The sequence below is a fragment of the Quercus robur genome, chromosome 4 (genome assembly GCF_932294415.1).
Source record: "Quercus robur chromosome 4, dhQueRobu3.1, whole genome shotgun sequence".
In the NCBI taxonomy this organism is placed as follows: Eukaryota; Viridiplantae; Streptophyta; class Magnoliopsida; order Fagales; family Fagaceae; genus Quercus; species Quercus robur.
Window position 1 is genome coordinate 44382803 of NC_065537.1, and position 17874 is coordinate 44400676.

At 34.6% G+C, this 17874-nt stretch overlaps 2 protein-coding genes across 2 annotated transcripts; both read left to right on the forward strand.

The window, feature by feature from the left end:
* Positions 1–4501: 4501 nt before the first annotated feature.
* Positions 4502–5659, forward strand: LOC126721943 (uncharacterized). Its single transcript, XM_050425088.1, has 3 exons — positions 4502–5201; positions 5322–5377; positions 5462–5659. The coding sequence occupies exons 1-3, from the start codon at positions 4502–4504 to the stop codon at positions 5657–5659; spliced, it is 954 nt and encodes a 317-aa protein (XP_050281045.1).
* A 6586-nt stretch (positions 5660–12245) lies between these two features.
* On the forward strand, positions 12246–16135 carry LOC126721944 (calcium-dependent protein kinase 1-like). Its single transcript, XM_050425089.1, has 4 exons — positions 12246–12353; positions 14757–14768; positions 15144–15368; positions 16040–16135. The coding sequence occupies exons 1-4, from the start codon at positions 12246–12248 to the stop codon at positions 16133–16135; spliced, it is 441 nt and encodes a 146-aa protein (XP_050281046.1).
* The last annotated feature ends 1739 nt before the right edge of the window (positions 16136–17874 follow it).

Consider the following 17874-nt stretch of genomic DNA (forward strand, 5'->3'; position numbering starts at 1 on the left):
GGGCATTTTTGAACTACAAAATGAGAAATCCAAATAGGAAAATCCCCTTAAATAATAGTATTAATAAGTTTTAAAGAAACACAAAGCACACGTAGACATGTTTTTATTTTTGTTAAAAAAATGTATGAATCATTAGAATAACTACTCGATATTAAAAGAAATGACATACACATTGATTTTATGAATCATTAAATAGATACTTTTTTTTTTTTTTGGAGAAGAACAAATGCTATTCCTAATTTGCTATGTTGCAAAAATAATTATTTGTTAACATATCAAAATACAGGACTAGGAATAATTTAATATTCTTCCTCATTTTAGAGTCTTTGCCTTTTGGATATATTTTGATTAAATTATATACTTCATTTAATCATGGCTATAAATAATTATGCATTTTTAAAAAAGCACAAGAAATATTCTGTTTAAATTTTGTATCACTAGATTATTATCATATTTTCCATTAATTTTTGTTTCAATTTTACTAGAAATATCATAAAATATTAAAATAGCTCATGTAAATTTTGTAATTATAAACTTTCTGTGATTGCACTTTCCATTTAAGTAATAGACAAAACATATTACCCATCCATGTTATAGTCTTTTAGGGTTAATTCATGCCTTTCATTCATGTGTTTCGAAATTAGTTGGATAGCTATTTACACAGATGACCAACAACTTTCAACATGTTATTCCAAAAAAAAGTCTTCAACATGCTTTTGGCATGTGTTTGTGTGTGCAAAAACTGCAAGACTATGAATAGGCGAACCATCACAAGGACCAAGGGGGGTCTTGGCCCCCTAAAAGTTTTGAAAAAAATTAATGAATTTTTTTTTTTTTGAATTATCCTAAATAATTTAAATTTTTTTAAAAGAACCTTATCATTTTGGCCCTCATACTTGATAATATACATATATATTTAAGAAAGTGTAAAAATAAACATAACTTTCATTTAAATAGAAGAATAATGTTAGAGATACGAGCTATTTTACAAAAATATTACAAATTGCTAATATAGTGAGTGGTTATTGGTAAATGAAAAAGTGATATTAACGGTAGATATAAATGAAAACCAATAAAAGATTAGTCACATCAATATTTTGTAAAAATATTGTAAAATAAAATACAATCCAAAATCTTTTTTTTCTTTTCAATTCTTTCATTTTCCCACTGCTACTACAGTTTTGTGTTTACAATATAAAAGTAAAAGCTCTGTGTGACTAAACTAGATAAGAAAGAGAGAAAGACAAGCTTAAAGCTTTTGTAATAAGCCCCTCACCCATGTATAGTATTCCTTTGTTACTTTACTTTTCATTTGCTTTCTTTTGATTTTTTTACTTTACTTTTCATTTGCTTTCTTTTTTATTTCCCTTATAATATATTATTTGTTATTATAATAATCAATATATTATATACTGTATGGCATTATAATCTTATAAATGTACTTGATTAGTTTGATTAAAATATACCGTATATACTACTAGATTTACATGTATTTAGCACTTCAAAAAAAAAAAAATAACATGTATTTAATTATTGTTTGTAGCACATATTGAGTTATGAAGTATTGTACATTACTATTTTATATTTCATACACACAAATTTTTATAGATGGCACCTCTAAAAATTAATTCTTGACTCCTCCATTTAAGGCTGTATATGAGTCATAGGCTATGACTCATATATAGCCCTGATCATTTTAACTCTATAAAATGTGACTCAACAGTCACATCCCCACAAACCCATAAAACAGCCCCAACCTTTTCATTTTAGATAAAATGTTATTTGCTCTCTCTAAAATTTTTCACTTTAAACTTCAAAGCTTCCTTCCTCCTAGTGGTAGAACTTTATAGTTGTCTTCACTTATTTCTCTATCAAGTGTGTTAGGTTCTAAGGATTAGGAACTAATGTATTAGAACTCTAATTTGTATTGTCGGCAAACCATGATCAAAACAGGTTTTAGTCTTGTTTAGACTTACTCAAAGTGTATGCGTTTTATGTAAAGTTGGAATCGAGTTACTGTAGAATTTACTGTGCAATTCTATCTGGCTCTATTGATCGAAAATTAGACTCGATCTATCGAAACTCGGGCAGAATGTTTTTCTGCAGAATTTTTCCAACTCAACCCAAGCCCGTTTGATGTGTAAGGTTTTATGTTTTTTCTTAAGTATAAAAGGGAAAACCCTAGCCACATTTTTTGTTGTCCATTATGCTGTGTGTGTGAATCTTTTGTGAAATCAAGAGGTGGTTGCCTTCACACATACTTAGGGTTTCCAAGATTCAAGACTATGTCAAGAACTTGGTGATCGATTCAGTTGCTGCATTAAAGAGCTTAAAGAAACACAAGCGGGTGGGCTTGTATTTGCTGGAGAATCCAAGAAAGAAGGAATCCGTGATCTCGGAATTTGCACGTGGTCGTGTCAGTAAGTTTCTACTAGTGGATAGCAATAAGATGTTAGTGGTCTAAGTCGCTATTGTAAAACTTCGATTCTTTCATAGTGGATTCAAATTTACCTTGAGGATAGCTAGGTTAAATCCTCCCTAAGTTTTTACCGATGTGATTTCCTGGGTCATCATATCTCTGTGCTCTTTATATTCCGCACTTTACATTGATATGATTATATGATTGTGTTAACCTAGATCTGAAATTTGGACTAAGTAATCACTTGGCTAATTTACTAAGTTAATTTAGTTGAGTTTTAAGGGGTCTAAAAACAAACAAAGTGAAGTCTATTACTGCCCAAAATGGTTTATTAGTCCAAATTAAAGCTTTCAAAATCAAAAAAAAAAAAAATTGAAAAGTACTATATAATCCTGCTTTACAATCTTTTCCAAATACTAAATTGAGTAGCTCGAATCCCATACAGTGGGCAAGATGGTATCGTAACTTTTATTTCTTTTTCTATAGTTTTGATAACTTTAATTTTGGACTATTAAACTATTCCATTTCTTTTAATATCCCTTCTACTGACCTTCAAATTTTGAGACTAAGATTTGATTGTATGGTAAGATATCATATGTGCAATTTAAAGGACATTATTTTGATGTGAGAATTATGAGATGTGAACTGTTTGTTGATTTAGATGGTTATGTGTACTTTATTATTTTTTGGGGAAATTATAGTAAACCTACCTGTGGTTTGACCCGTTTTCACTTTGCTTACCGTGGTTTAAAACTTAATACTTTGCTTTCCTAAGCTTCAATTCGTTTGCTCTCTGTTACCCACCTCACCCTTAGATGTTAGAAAAACACATTTTTAATACAAATCACAACATAACACAGATCAAAACACAAACCCTTTGAAATCTTTCCTCACTAGCCCTAGAATCACAAAAATCCCCATCCGCATCCGATATTGAAATCGCGCTGCCAGAATAAACTGAGACAAGCAACAAAATGTTCAAGGGACTCAAACCCAGGTAATAAATCAGCCATTGTTTGGGTTTTCGAACTATTTTTATTTGGGTTTGTTTGGGTTTTATAATTTTTTTAGTAATCAGTCAATGTTACATGTAATTTACTAAGAATATTGTTTGTGTTCGTTGATGTTTATGAAAAATGTGACCACCTGTGGTTTGGGTTTGTGTTTGTTTATGGGCATTTTGTCTATCGTGGTCATTGTGTTTCACTATGGATCACTTTGGACCACACGAATCTGTTGGATTTTAATTTTAGTGTTTGCATGTGCTTATTAGTAAAATAGAAATAAAAGCAAAGCAAAAAATGTGGTCCCTTTGATGTTTGTGTTGCCTCCCAAAAGCAAAACAGAAACATACAAATGTTTATTCTTTATGTGTCTGTTTTTTACAATTCTTTAATTGTCTACATGTAAATTAGTAATTTTTTATTACAGACGGATGATTAGGAAGTGAAATTCAAAGTTCATTATTGGGGTATTTTTCTGTGGAACCCAAGTTTAGAATACTTTGGTGGGAAAGTTGAAATAGTGTATAAGGATCCTGAGAGGCTTAGTTATTTTGAAATAGAAGGTATATGTGAGGAATTGGGGATTGATGAACCATCTAAGTTTCATTATTTAGCTCTTGGGGGCAACTTGGAGCAAGATTTAAGGCTCATACATGATAATAGAGATGTGGTATCTATGTGTAAGCTTCATGAAGGAGAGCCAAGAGATACTATCATATTGTATGTGGAAAGTGGTCATGCTCCACTTGTAGTTGAAGTTCTTGAAGGGTTTGTTGGAAAGATAAATGGAGGGGTTGGTCAAGGGGTTGCTAGAGGGGGTGATGCTAGTGTGGGGGAAGAAGAGGAGTTTGATTGGTTGAATGAAGGTCTAGAAGGAGAAGACTTTGGTGATGATGTTTTCGGCCAGTCTTCTCCACCTCCCAGTGATTCATCTGAGCCTAACAATGATTCACCTCAACCAACCATTGATACACCTCAGCCAAACACAGATACATCTCAACCAAGCATTGTTCCACCTCTAAACATAGATTTAGATGAGGAGTAGACTGAACCAACTTAAGAGGATGATATTGCAAGTATGAATGGTTCTGATGATGAGCAAAGGCCTAGAAACCCAAAATTCAATGAGAGGACTGATATGACAAATGTTCAGTTGGTAAAAGGGATGAAATTTCCAAACTCTAAGGTTTTTAGGAAGGCTTTGAAGGAGTATGTGATTCAGCATCACATTGATATCAAGTGGAAGTTGAAAGAGAAGAAAAAGGTTTATGTACATTGTAAGAATAACTGTGGATGGAGATGTTATGCCTCAATGGTGACTGGAAAGTGCACATTTGAGATAAAGACACTTAATCTTGAGTGTACCTACCCCCTATCATTTCAAAATAGGCAAGTTACATCAGCATATATGGCAAGCACGTATTTGGAAGATTTTAGTAAAAATCCTAATTATGAGGTCTCAGGTGTTAAGCACTATGTTATGCAGCATATTTCAATTGACTTAAGTCTTAGTCAAGTGTATAGATCAAGAAAGGTAGCTAAATGTTTAATCACTGGGAATGAAGAGTCTCAGTATGGCCTACTAAGAGATTATGCAAAAATGATAAGGAGGACAGATGTTGGAAGTAAGGTGATACTACAAACAGAGATGGAAGATGAGAATGCACAACTCAAGTTTAAAAGGATGTACATTAGATACAATGCTCAGAAATTAGTGTTTCTGGGTGGTTGTAGACCATTCGTTAGACTGGATGGATGTCACTTGAAGGATAGGTTTGGTGAGCAAATACTGTCTGCCATTGCCAAGAATAGAAATGTCAATATATTCCCAATAGCAATGGTGGTGGTTGAGCAAGAGAACAAGGACAGCTAGATCTAGTTCTTGGAGCAGTTTGCAGATGACATTGGCAGCCCAGAGGATCTTAATTTGGTATTCATTAGTGACAGGCAAAAGGTAACTTGCTCATGTTTATTACTTGCCTGTGATTTCATATTGAATGCTTACTTGCTAACTTGCTTACTTTCTTGCAATACTCAGAGCCTTATTCTTGCAATGGAGACTCTATTCCCAACTGTAGAGCATAGGTATTATGTGAAGCACACATACAACAACTTCAAGGTTAACCACAAGGGCATGGAGTTGAAGAGTGTACTGTGGAGGTGTGCTGGCATAACATTAGTTAGGGAATTTAAGAAGGGGATGCAGTATCTTAAGAGTTTGGATGAAGAAGCTTGAAAGTAACTTGCAGATATAGATCCTGCATAGTGGACCAGATTCCACTTTTCTCTTAGGGCTTTAACAGATTGTCTGGAAAACAATTTGAGTGAGAGTTTTAATTCTATGATTGTGAAGGCTAGAGACAAGCCAATATTATCAATGCTAGAATGGATTAGGGTTAGGCTTATGGGCAGACTGTACATAAAGAGGACTGTCATAAAAAAGTATGGTGGCAAGTTGTGTCCAAGCATACAAGACAAGTTGGAGAAGATGAAAGTAGAGTCTAAGGGCTTTTGTGCAATGCCATTTGGGAGGTTTGTGTATGAAGTTGACAATGAGAGGGAGAGGCATGTGGTGGACTTAGTAAGGAAGACACGCAGTTGTAGAGTACGGGACTTGATAGGAATCCCCCACAAGCATGGAGTTGCAGCCATTTTTGTGAATCGTGAGAAACCGGAGGATTACACCCACCCTTGTTACTACAAAGATACATATGTGGAGACATACAAGACACCCATACCTCCCATGCTTGGCCAGTCTGAGTGGATCATAAGTGGCCAACCTACTCCTATTGCACCTATTATCTATAAGCCACCAAGCAGGCCACCCATAAAAATGAAAAGGGATGCTAATGAGCCAAGGAACCCTTACAAGGTGTCTAGAGCAAACAAGCCAGTCAAGTGTGGGAGGTGTCAAAAGGAAAGGCACAATTCAAAGGGATGCAAGGCCAACGTCACTAGTGAGACACCATGGGAAAGAAGGAAGAGAGTGCAAAAAGGCAAATCTTCATCCCAAGCCCCATGCAAACAAGGATCTCAGGCCCAATCTTCATCCTGAGCCCCGTCCTCATCTCAGCCTTTAGCATCATCTTAGCCCCCACCAACTCATCAGCCTTATACTATGGCCTCGTCCAACCAAACAGCAGGGTCACAGTCACCAAGTCAGATTCCATGGTCACAACATCCAACTCAGTGGTACTCTTCAAACTTCAAGTACGTGGTTAAAGGAGTTCCTTGGTTCTCTTCAAGCCAGCCAGCACCACACACTCCTGCAGAAACATGGGACCCTAGAGCACTATCATCACAGGTACTGTAGTTTTATGTTTGATGTTTTATTCATAAATCTGTGATATTGGTAGCTAGCATCTGAATTCTTGTACTTTGTAGCCTACAAGACCACCTACTGCTAGAGGAGTTGCTTTAAAAGGAAGGAGTAATGCAGTGAGGACATAGAAATGTAACACGAGAGGTGGAAAGGGCAGCTATAGGAGGAGAGGCAGGGGTAGTAAATGATGTTTTTGTGAAGAAGATTGTTGCTATGTATATTTAGTGTTAGGGTAATATAATTAGGTGTTAGGGTTAAATATATTTTGTAAACAATGGTAGGGCTGACAATTGTTGGTTATATATGTTGTCAAAAGACTTAAAACATTCATTGGGGCTTGTGTTATTTTTGTGAGTTTTGTAAACAAGGGCATGTGCAATTGTTTTGTAGTTGTTGTACAATGTCTTATATTGACTGGTGGTTGATGAAAGACAATATTCAATGTCACTTTAAATGTGTATACAATTTCCCAACTTAATGACAGGTGTTCAAAATTATTATTTTGACTGGTTGTTCTCATGTGGTTGATTATTGCAGTTGAACATAACAGATTTATGTGTGTATGTATTGAATACAGTAAGTTTATGTGTGCATTTGTTGTCGTTTCTTACAAGTTGACAGATGGTTGTCATGCACTTTCAACGCAAACAATTTAAACAATTCATTTTCATCACAATTATCTTCACACAATACACTTTCTGCACAAACACCAGACACAATTCTGCACTTTAAACAAGTCATAGCATCTAATATAGTTCACAACATCCAACAAAATCACAAGACACAAGTTACCAATTCACTTTAAACAAAAACACTAACATCTAACATAAATAACACTTTATCTTTAAAAAGCTTATATTATAAAGTGGCTTCAAGCCAACAACATTTAACATAGTTCTATTATAATACAAAGTGGCTTCAAGCCAACATTGGCCAATTAAGGACCTACTTATACATTACAACCCACCAGGCAGACTCAATTTTATCATTTCAACATTCTCACTTTAGCCAAAACAGGAAAACAACATAAGCAAAACAAAAAAAATACCATGACAGAATTAGTGCAATTCTGCACTTTCTCTCTTGTTCTAAAGCTCTCACTGCTATTTCCTTGGCTTTAACAGAGGAAGCTCGAAATTTTCTCTCCCTCTCAATAGCTTGTGCTACCCTTTCTTGAGCAATTTTTGCCATTTGGGTAGCTTCTGTTGCTATTTGGGTAGCTATTTTTTCCCTTTCATTTGCAAGTTGCAGCTCACTCCGCAGTAAATCCAGCTTTTTTTGCACCAAACGGGCAGCTTCGTTCCCACACATACAAGTGGGATTATCAATCCAATGAAAGAATGGGCACTTAGGACAAACTTGTTCCTAAATTGAATTGAACATATCACATTCCACACTCACTTGCGTAAACTATATTAACTAAAAATTATACTTATCTTATATCGGTTACAACTTAGAAACCTTCTCCCAAAATTATCCACTGTCAAACTTGTTCTCAACACAGAAGTCTCATATGTACACATATGCCCACTTGAACCTAAGTAATTTCCACTCGAAGAAGACATCGCTTATCAACTTCTACCCAAATTTCTTGTAATCAAAGCTAGCATCAAAAGGTGAAAACCCAAAACACATAAAGCAGAAATTTCATACCTGGCTTGTTGTATCTTCAAATATTCATTGCCTCAAGACAACCCAAAGTTAGAATATCTGGGAACATGAAAGTTTTATGCAACACGGTCAAAAGAATCAAAACCCCAGCTTAATTCAAGGATTTTTCATGATTCTAGGACTCGTGAGGAAAGATTTCAAAGGGTTCGTGTTTTGATCCATGTTATGTTGTGATTTGGATTAAAAATGTGTTTTTCTAACATCTGAGGGTGAAGTGGGTAACAGAGAGCAAACGGATTGAAACTCAGGTGGGCAAAGTGTTAAGTTTTAAACCACAGGTAGACAAAGTGAAAACAGGTCATACCACATATATATGGGTTTACTACCTTATTTTTTTCATATGTTGTTTTTGTGATGAATTGGCTAAAGTATTTGGAGACTGGATATTGCTACTTTGGTTTGTGATTTCCTGGAAATTTTAAAGCCACATAGTTTTTGTTGTTTAGTTGCATCTGAGTGCTATGAATTTTCCATTTCTCATTGGTTAATTAGCAGACTGGGATGACTGTCAAACCATTGAAATTTCCGATTTTCCTAGTTCTGATTTCTGAGCCTTGAGACTTGCAAAAATTAAAAAAGACTACATTTCTGAGTCTGATGATTCTTTGTTTAATCATTAATTTGCTGAACTATATATCTGAATGTCTGATATTTTAAGTAATTACATCCCAGCGCCCTATAACCCTCCCTCCACCCTTCATTCTTTGCTTTTGTTTGTAGTTTGGCTAATTCAATAACAACCCTTGTGAACTGTCCACTTGTACAGTTAGGGTAAATTTCTATGTTAAGAGAATTGAGCATGCATCTATGCTTCTATCATTTACAATATTATTGCTTGAACTCTAGTAGATATAATGATTGCAAAGCATACCTTTAATGGGCATTGGATGAAGATGTCTATTGTTTTTGTGCTTTTCTATTTGCATATTTGATTTTCCTTTTTCGTTGATTTCAAATTGACAATGTCATTTATGTTAGTTATGTGGTAAATACCTTTTTTGTGCAAGTTACCATCTGTTTGCATCTATGACTTGTTGCTTTTCAATCAAATTTGTTTTACTTGTAACTTTCTAATGGTGGGTTACCCTTCTGAATTCTACCCAGAATCTTTATGGTTTTATGTCAGATACCAAAGGGGCTCGAAAAATAATACCATGACAGGTCTTGTGGGGCTAATCTTTTTTAGTAAAGCTGCCTAGTTTCCTAAATCATTAGAAAATTGTGTTTTAGTGCTTATCTGTGAGTTTGACTCTGTTTCATTTGAAACACATTATTTAATCATTCAATGTATCTTCAGAGTGCTTTGAACATTATTGTTTTTTAGATCTCTGGAGTTATGAATAACTTCAATTTGAAAAAGATGCCAACCTTAAAATTTTGGGTCACGAGTGTCTCTCGAGTGGAATAATACTTGAAGCTAAGTTTTGTCTCCACGAAAATATCTTATTTTCCCAAATATTTTTTACCATAAGAGTGGTTTTCGAAACAATACTTTAGATTCATATACTGTGGCATAAGACAGTTCGAAAAAAATTGGACAGTTCTATCTTCTTCTTCTTCCTTTTTTTTTTTCCCCTATTATCGAGTTTTTAAATATCAGCTTGTGGTTAAAGATTGGTCACTCTAGATGGAATTGAAGGACCAAATAAGTTCTAGGAAAGCTTTATGGTACAGAAGCAGATGTTTGGAGTGTTGGAGTGATTCTATACATTTTATTAAGTGGAGGGCCTCCCTTTTGTGCTGGTAAGAAGTTTAGAATCTACTAGTTCTTGAAATTTCATTACTTTTTTGTCTGTATTTGTCTAAATATGTTCCAAATTTTGCCTATTGTTTTCCTTTTTCCCCATTTTCTCTTTTCATCCATGTAATGATTATGTGGAATCCGAGAAAGGGGTATTCAAACAGGTCCTGCATGGCGGTCTTGACTTCACTGCTGAACCTTGGCCTAGTATATCCGAAAGTGCAAAAGATTTAGTGAGGAAAATGCTTGTTCGAGATCCTAGGAGGCAGCCAACTGCACATGACGTTTTGTGTGAGTCCTCCATTGTTTTGTTTTGTTTTTTGATCAGTTAATTCCGATATGTGGGAATTACATGATTAGGGAATGGGGTTGAGTAGAATCTATTTCTATTGTAATTCATGTAAGATTTTATAATATTTTCCATTCAGGTTTTCCTTGTGACTTTATGAGCCCTGATGCATGTATTTAGGGGTGTGCTCGGTTCGGTTTCGGTCGGTTTGTATAGGTATGGCCAACCGAAATCGAATATTTCGGTTTGTGAAATTCTCAACCGAAACCGACTGAAATGGCTGGAAAACCATCAGTTTTAGTGTATATCGGTTTCAGTCGGTTTCGGTCGGTTTTCGGTTTTCCAAAGAGAGGGTTATTGAGATTTTCAAAACCCTAAATTTAATCACATATAAAAAACAAATAGAGTAACAGAGAGAGAGCTGTTGAACAATTCAGAACGACAGAGAAAGAAAAATTTCCAACAATATTTGTTCAACAATTTACAGTATTACATACAGATTTCAACAAAAAATTGAAAATATTTTGATTTAGCAAAAGGGTCCAGACAGAACTTTACCATTGAATTGAACAAATATTTTCAACATGTCTCTGTAGTGAATTGAAGAAAGAACAGAGACATGTGACTTAGAGAGAAGAGAAAGGCATGGCCATGGTCCATGGGACTCAGAGAACGAAAAGAAAAGAAAAGAATGAGGCGGCTGGACTGAGAAGGGCAAAGACCAGAGAGAAAATTGGGGAAGGAACGAAGGGTAGAGAGAAAAAATTGAAACGAGAAAGGAAGAGACAAACAGAGAAAAACTTGAGAGAGAAAAATGGGGAGAGCGGCGGCTGAAGAAAGAAAAGGGAAGCTGAAGAAAAGGGAAGATTAAACAGGGGTATTTCGGTATTTATGCTACTACTAGGGTTTTAAAAAATTAAATAGCAAAAAATACAAACGTCCCGCACGAGGGCTCGAACCTGGGATCAGCTAGCTTAATCATAAGGAGCATACCATTAAGGCCACTGATCAGTTATGTAATAATGTTACATAAGTATATATATATTCGGTCGGTTCGGTTCGGTTTCAGGTGAAAAAATCCAGCACCGAAACCAAAACCGAAAATTTCGGTTTTTAAAAAATGAAACCAAAACCGAACTGAAAATTTGGCAACAGTTCGGTCGGTTTGTTCGGTTCATCAGTTTTTTGCACACCCCTACATGTATACATAAATTAGATTGAAGTAAATATAAGAGTATCTTCAATGTAATAGTACTGTTAGCCTTTGTATTCCAAATGATGAAAGAAGGAATATTTGTCTTCAAAGGTTTGTTGAGAAATAATACTGAAGCAGTTTTATAGTCTTGTTGGCTGTGTTTTGAATCATTAAATTGCTGAAACCTTGAAATGCCATTGAATTCATTCTATCCAGGTTTGCCATATTATCCACAACGTCAATGGAAATTTCATATGCAACAAAGAATCTTGTCCTTATTTTTCTATTTTTCCCTTTTCAAATTTCAGACTTGTTCAGAATGACCAGGTCTTCGGCTTCTGCTGTTTGTCTTGAATCATCGTCATTATTTATGTATATAAATCCTATAATACTTATATTAGGTTTCAAGAAAAGCTCTCCATTCTGCAGTTTTAAGAAAAGCTCAATAGATAGAGTTGCTACATAATTTGTGTATTCAGATTCAGGTTGAAACTATTGTTTGGATTTCTATTAGATAGAATAACTAGTCCATTTCTCTCTCTTCTTTTTTTTGCATGTCATTGCAAAGTGCTTATCTAAAGAAGAGACAGCTGGCCTAAAAGAAATGTTCAAAACGATAGACACGGACAATAGCGGTCAAATTACTTATGAAGAACTCAAGGCTTGTTTGAAAAGAGTAGGAGCTAATCTTAAGGAGTCTGAAATTTTAGCTATTACTCCATGGTAATATTTATTATATAGGTGTAGAAGTTAATAAAGTATGTCAGTTTAACAGATCTTTAAAGCTACTAACTTAAAATTTTAAGTGTGTGTTACTTTCAACTAAGGGACTCATGAGCTTGTTCAGTCATTCGATATTGACTCGCCTAGAACATTTGCAATATTAGTGAGATATTAATTGGGATAGAAGATTATAAAAGGATAGCAATCAAGATTTTTGTAATTTAATTGCTTGTTGGGGCAACTGCACACAGAACAATTTTATATTGTTTGGCTAGTCAACCACTCCATGATATGGATTTGGAATCTGGAGTCTTAATTAGAGGGCCTGTGCTAGTAGAGGTTTTGAGAGGAGGTTATGAATTTATAGCTTCTGAGCTTCATGCCATAAAGAATTGTTAACGAGTATTGGCATATGAGAAACCATGCCTATACAATAATTGTAAACTTGACCCAATTTATATTTTTGGGCTTCATGCCATAAAGAATAGAGGCTTGGGCGCTCGGCTTTCTCTTCATTTTATTTGTTATCCATATTTTGGGCCTGTTTTGTGTTTTGTTTATAATGAAGAGTTTAGTTATGGCTGGCTCATGGCTGGACGTTTCACGTTTGGTTTGGGCCTTCAAGTTTTTTTTTTTTTTTTTAAGCCTGCGTTTTTGGCTGGCTCATCAGTGTATCATTTATTTTATTTTTTTAAGCCTGCGTGTTTTGTTTATATTTTGTTTATTTGTGTTTTTTTAGTTAGTGGTAATATATTAAAGGAAAAATTACACTTTACCACCCTAAACTATACTCCGGATTACACTTTGCACCCTAAACTATTCGAATGCACACTTTACACCCTAAACTATTACATTTGTTACACTTTGCAGCCCGATGTTAATTTTATTGTTATGTTGGATGGAAATCTTGAGCACATGACTTGCACATGTGTATTGCTTAAGTGGCACAAAGTCAAAAGACCAAAACCCCCCTCTTTCCAATTAATTAAAAACAAAAAGTTATTTCTTTATTTTTTTTACCCAACTCTCTCTTTCCCTCTCTTGTGCGTGCGTAGCAACTCCTCTTCCCAAATCAAATCATCAATGGCACCACTACTGCTCCACTAGGACCACCACTGCAACGAATGGCCAACTTGACCTCTTGAATATAAATGGTTAAATGGTCTTTACAAGAGCCACTGAACATGTCCCTGAGGGAAAGTGAAAAACAACCTTTTCCTTAATAGTTAATATGTGGCTTTGCCAATTCCACGAGGCTGCCAATTTTATGGCACTGGATCTTTAATTAATATTAACTTGTAAGCCATATATCAGCTTTTTGATAGCCACTTACTGCAAAAAGGAGTGCAGACTTACCTTGAACTTAATTATAATATTCAATGGAAAGACATAATTTCAAATGCTCACTTGATGGTGGAGTGGTGGTGGTGCCATTGATAATTTTGTTTTGGGGATTTAGGGTTTCACAAATTTTGATTGGAGAGAGAGAGAGCTAGGTAAAAAATAAAGAAATAAATTTTTGTTTTTAATTAATTGAAAAGAGGGGTTTTTGGTCTTTTGACTTTGTGCCACTTAAGTAATACACATGTGCAAGTCATGTGCTCAAGATTTCCATCCAGCATAATAGTAAAATTAACGTCAGGGTGCAAAGTGTAACAAATATAATAGTTTAGGGTGCAAAATGTGCATTCGAATAGTTTAGGGTGCAAAGTGTAATCTAGGGTATAGTTTAGGGTGGTAAAGTGTAATTTTCCCTATATTAAATAAGTCTTTATTTATGCAGGCTGAAATTGCTAAAAACTTGTTATTGTTCGATAAAATTACAACAATGCTTTTTATATAAATCAAATTCTATTTCTCATTTACTCTACACTTGAAAGTTATTTTTTATTTTAGTCTTTATAAATATATTGTTTGATTAGAAATGTGTACTAGAAAATATGCATATGGATATAAAAAACTTTTAAAAAAATAAAAATTTAATTAATAAATTTGCATCTCAAAAGGCAAGAAGAATAAGTTTTAAATGAAATATATTATAATATAAAAATATTAAATAAACATTAATTTAATTAATATATAAGTATAAAAAAATAAAAAAATAAAAAAATAAAAGTCTCATTTTTAATTCTTACTTTAGACCCCAAAATGTCTATGGCCAACTCTGCCCTTAAAGAAGCAGCTGAGCTGTAGAACACCAGAAAACACGACCTACGCCATCAAAACCTGAAAAACTCAGCTAACATAACACATATAACAGAAACAAAGGCCAACTAGAATCAAGGCTCAAAAACAGGAAAGGGATCTTGTTGTTATCATTGAGTTAATAAAAGTTAAATACTAGGGGTAAAAAAAAAAGGGAAGGTGTTTTCTTCTTCATATCACTAACAACATGATGGATAGTGTTTTGAAAATGAAAATCAAACAATAATCCCTCCTTAATGTTATGTTATTTTTTATAAGAGGGATTAGCCACATGGATGATTGGGATGCATGCTATTACTTCGAGCGGTATAAATTTTCTATTTCTCCGAATTATTTTGATATATGAGAACAACAATGCATTCTATTATATCTTAAAAAAATGATGTGACTAGAACTGCTTTCTGAGAGAGCTCGCTTGAAAAACTGCTCTCGTCTCATTGCATGAATGTGCTATAGGCAAGAATATTTAAAAGGGCTATAATGTTTCAGAGAATTTCGTTAGCTCCCATAAGACTATGGAATAATGTTGTATTACTGAATTATATTTTAAATCTGATGTTTTACTAAATTGCAGGCAGATATTGATAACAGTGGAACCATTGATTATGGAGAATTCATTGCTGCAACATTGCATCTGAACAAAATTGAGAGAGAGGATCATCTATTTGCAGCTTTTTCCTACTTCGATAAGGATGGAAGTGGTTTTATTACTGCTGATGAGATTCAAAAAGCTTGTGAGGAGTTTGGCATAGAAGATGTTCGCCTGGAAGATTTGATCCAAGAAGTTGATCAGGACAACGTGTGTGTTTTCTTTTATCATATCTTCTCAATAGTACTATGGTAAAGGATTGAAAGAACAATCTTTATGGCCTTCCAACCCTTCTTCGCTACTTGCTTCTGAGACCTTGACAACTCAGTAAAACCTGATTAGGGTAGCACTTCGGTCAAGCTATATGTCCATCCAAGAGAACTTGAAATTCATTTTAAGTTGGATTTGACTAAAGGTTTTTTCTGATGAAAATTAAGTACAATTTAATAAGCTAAAACTATCATACCATTGTGATTAGGCATTTGGAGCAGGGAGGGGGGGTTGAGATATGGATTTTTTCTTGTTGATCTTCCTAAATAATAAGATGATACAGTTTTTGCAACTATTTAGTTTTTTGCCTGAAGGCCATTTCTGTGCAATGGTTGATGGCTGCATTTGATGCAAAAAAGCCTAAATATTAGGTTCCAGACCAGATTGACATGACTGGCACTGCATATTGTTCTTTCCATTCACATAGTGTAGAGTAGTAAGTTTCATTCAGCCAGCCCATGAGTCTTGACACCAAGTGGTAAAAAGGTAGGTGGAATTAGATCAGGTATTAGGTGCAAGTCCTGCCAAGGAGAAGAAATTCACTATTCAGCAATTTGCTCATTCCTTTCATGTGTGATGCCTATAATCATTTGTTTCTATCAATTTTGCAGGATGGAGCAATAGATTACAATGAGTTTGTGGCGATGATGCGAAAAGGAGACCCAGGGGCGGAGCCACTTGGCATGGCTCCCCCAAAAAATTTTTAACGTCCATTAGAGTTTATAAAAAATTTACATCCCCCCCCCCCCCCCCCAAAATTATTTCAACCATTCTTTATTTCTTTTAGAGTTCTAGTCCAATGCAATTTCAAATAAAAGAAGAACCTTGGCCCACATCCAGCCCCACCAGCCAGCCCCAAATTCCTAATAAAATAAAATTTTTCTCCTTTAAACTAAACACACTTTCAACCCAGCCCAACCCCAAATCTAAAATGCCTAATCAAACAAAACAAAGGCATCTTCAAATTTTAATCCTCACCGTTAGAAAATAGGAGAAAACAATCTGATTGTCACGCCTATGCCTTGTTTTTTTTTCCCTTTTGTTCTCAATTCACGCCTCCATAGTGTCACACCTGACGCCTCTCCTTAGAAACAATCTCCTCAGACCTCGTCCGCTTGTCGTGACGCCGCAAACTCCACCAGCCCGCTAACTTGTTCATCACCTCTCAAGCTCTCATCTCAATCTCAATTCCTCAAGGTATCTCATTCTCATCTCACTTCTCTCTTTTGTTCTCTACAACTGAAGTCTAAGTAGCAGAATAGAAATATCAAATATGTGTATGTGAATATGTGAATATCCCTTTGCCAGCAAAGCGATTTATGCTTATTTGACTTTGTCTTTTTGTGTTTATTGTTATTGTATTCTTTATTCTTGACCCACTGACTCCACTGCCTCGATGAATTTTGGCTTTTGTGTTGTTTATCTCTTCAGTTGGGGTAGGGTGGGGCTTGCATTGTGTAATTGGGTAGTAAAGTAAGTAAATTATAAATGAAAAAAAAAAAAAATCTATGGAAGGCAATTGGGGTGAGGGCTGTGAGTTTGTGTATTTTGTTTATGTTGTTTGTTTATACTTTTGATTGATTTGTTTATTTAATTTTTTTTATCCTAAAAGGTCATTACTTAACTAAAGGTGTATTTATATTATAATTCATGTAAGAAGGAATTTTATATGATAATTTATTATATCTCTCTCACAAGTTAGTTATGAAGCTGTTAAAAACAAGACTTCGCAATAGAAGGGAGGAAGAGCTTTTGGCAAATAATATAATAGTTTATATAGAGAAAGAAATTGCAGGGAATTTCACTGTAGAGATGATAATGGATGAATTTTATTCCATGAAAAATCATCGCCAGGCATGATTTGATGTGAATATTCTTTTTTGTATGTCTTCATTGAACTATACAGTTTTTCATGTTCATTAATGTACAAAAATATGATGATATATGAAAGTTGATAATTTTGTATTCAATAGACTTATGAATTATATTTAGTATATCACTACTACAACCCGGCCCCCCTAAGTAATTATTCCTAGCTACGCCCATGGAGACCCTGTAGGTGTTGGTAAGAAGGGTCTAGAAAATAGTTTCAGCATTGGATTTAGAGAGGTTCTAGGACTGTATTCTCAAAGGAAGCAGGTGGATTCTTGATTCTTTCTTCTTTGTTTTAACCTTTTGAGGGATCAAAGATTGCATAGTAGGAGCCTTGGTGCTTATCTAAGAAGCAGCAATGCTTTTTTAGAGTGTAACTGTTGGATTTATTCAGATTTCATGTACTGTGAGTTTGGAAACAGCAATCAGCCCTTCAATTGTATTGCATCATACTTTGCAAAGGAAAAAACTTGTATGGTATTTTTAGTGTTGCCCTTTTCCTGTATTCAAATTGGTTATGGCAGAAACATTCGGACATTCTTGGAAGTGCAACAATATGTTCTTTTTTTATTGG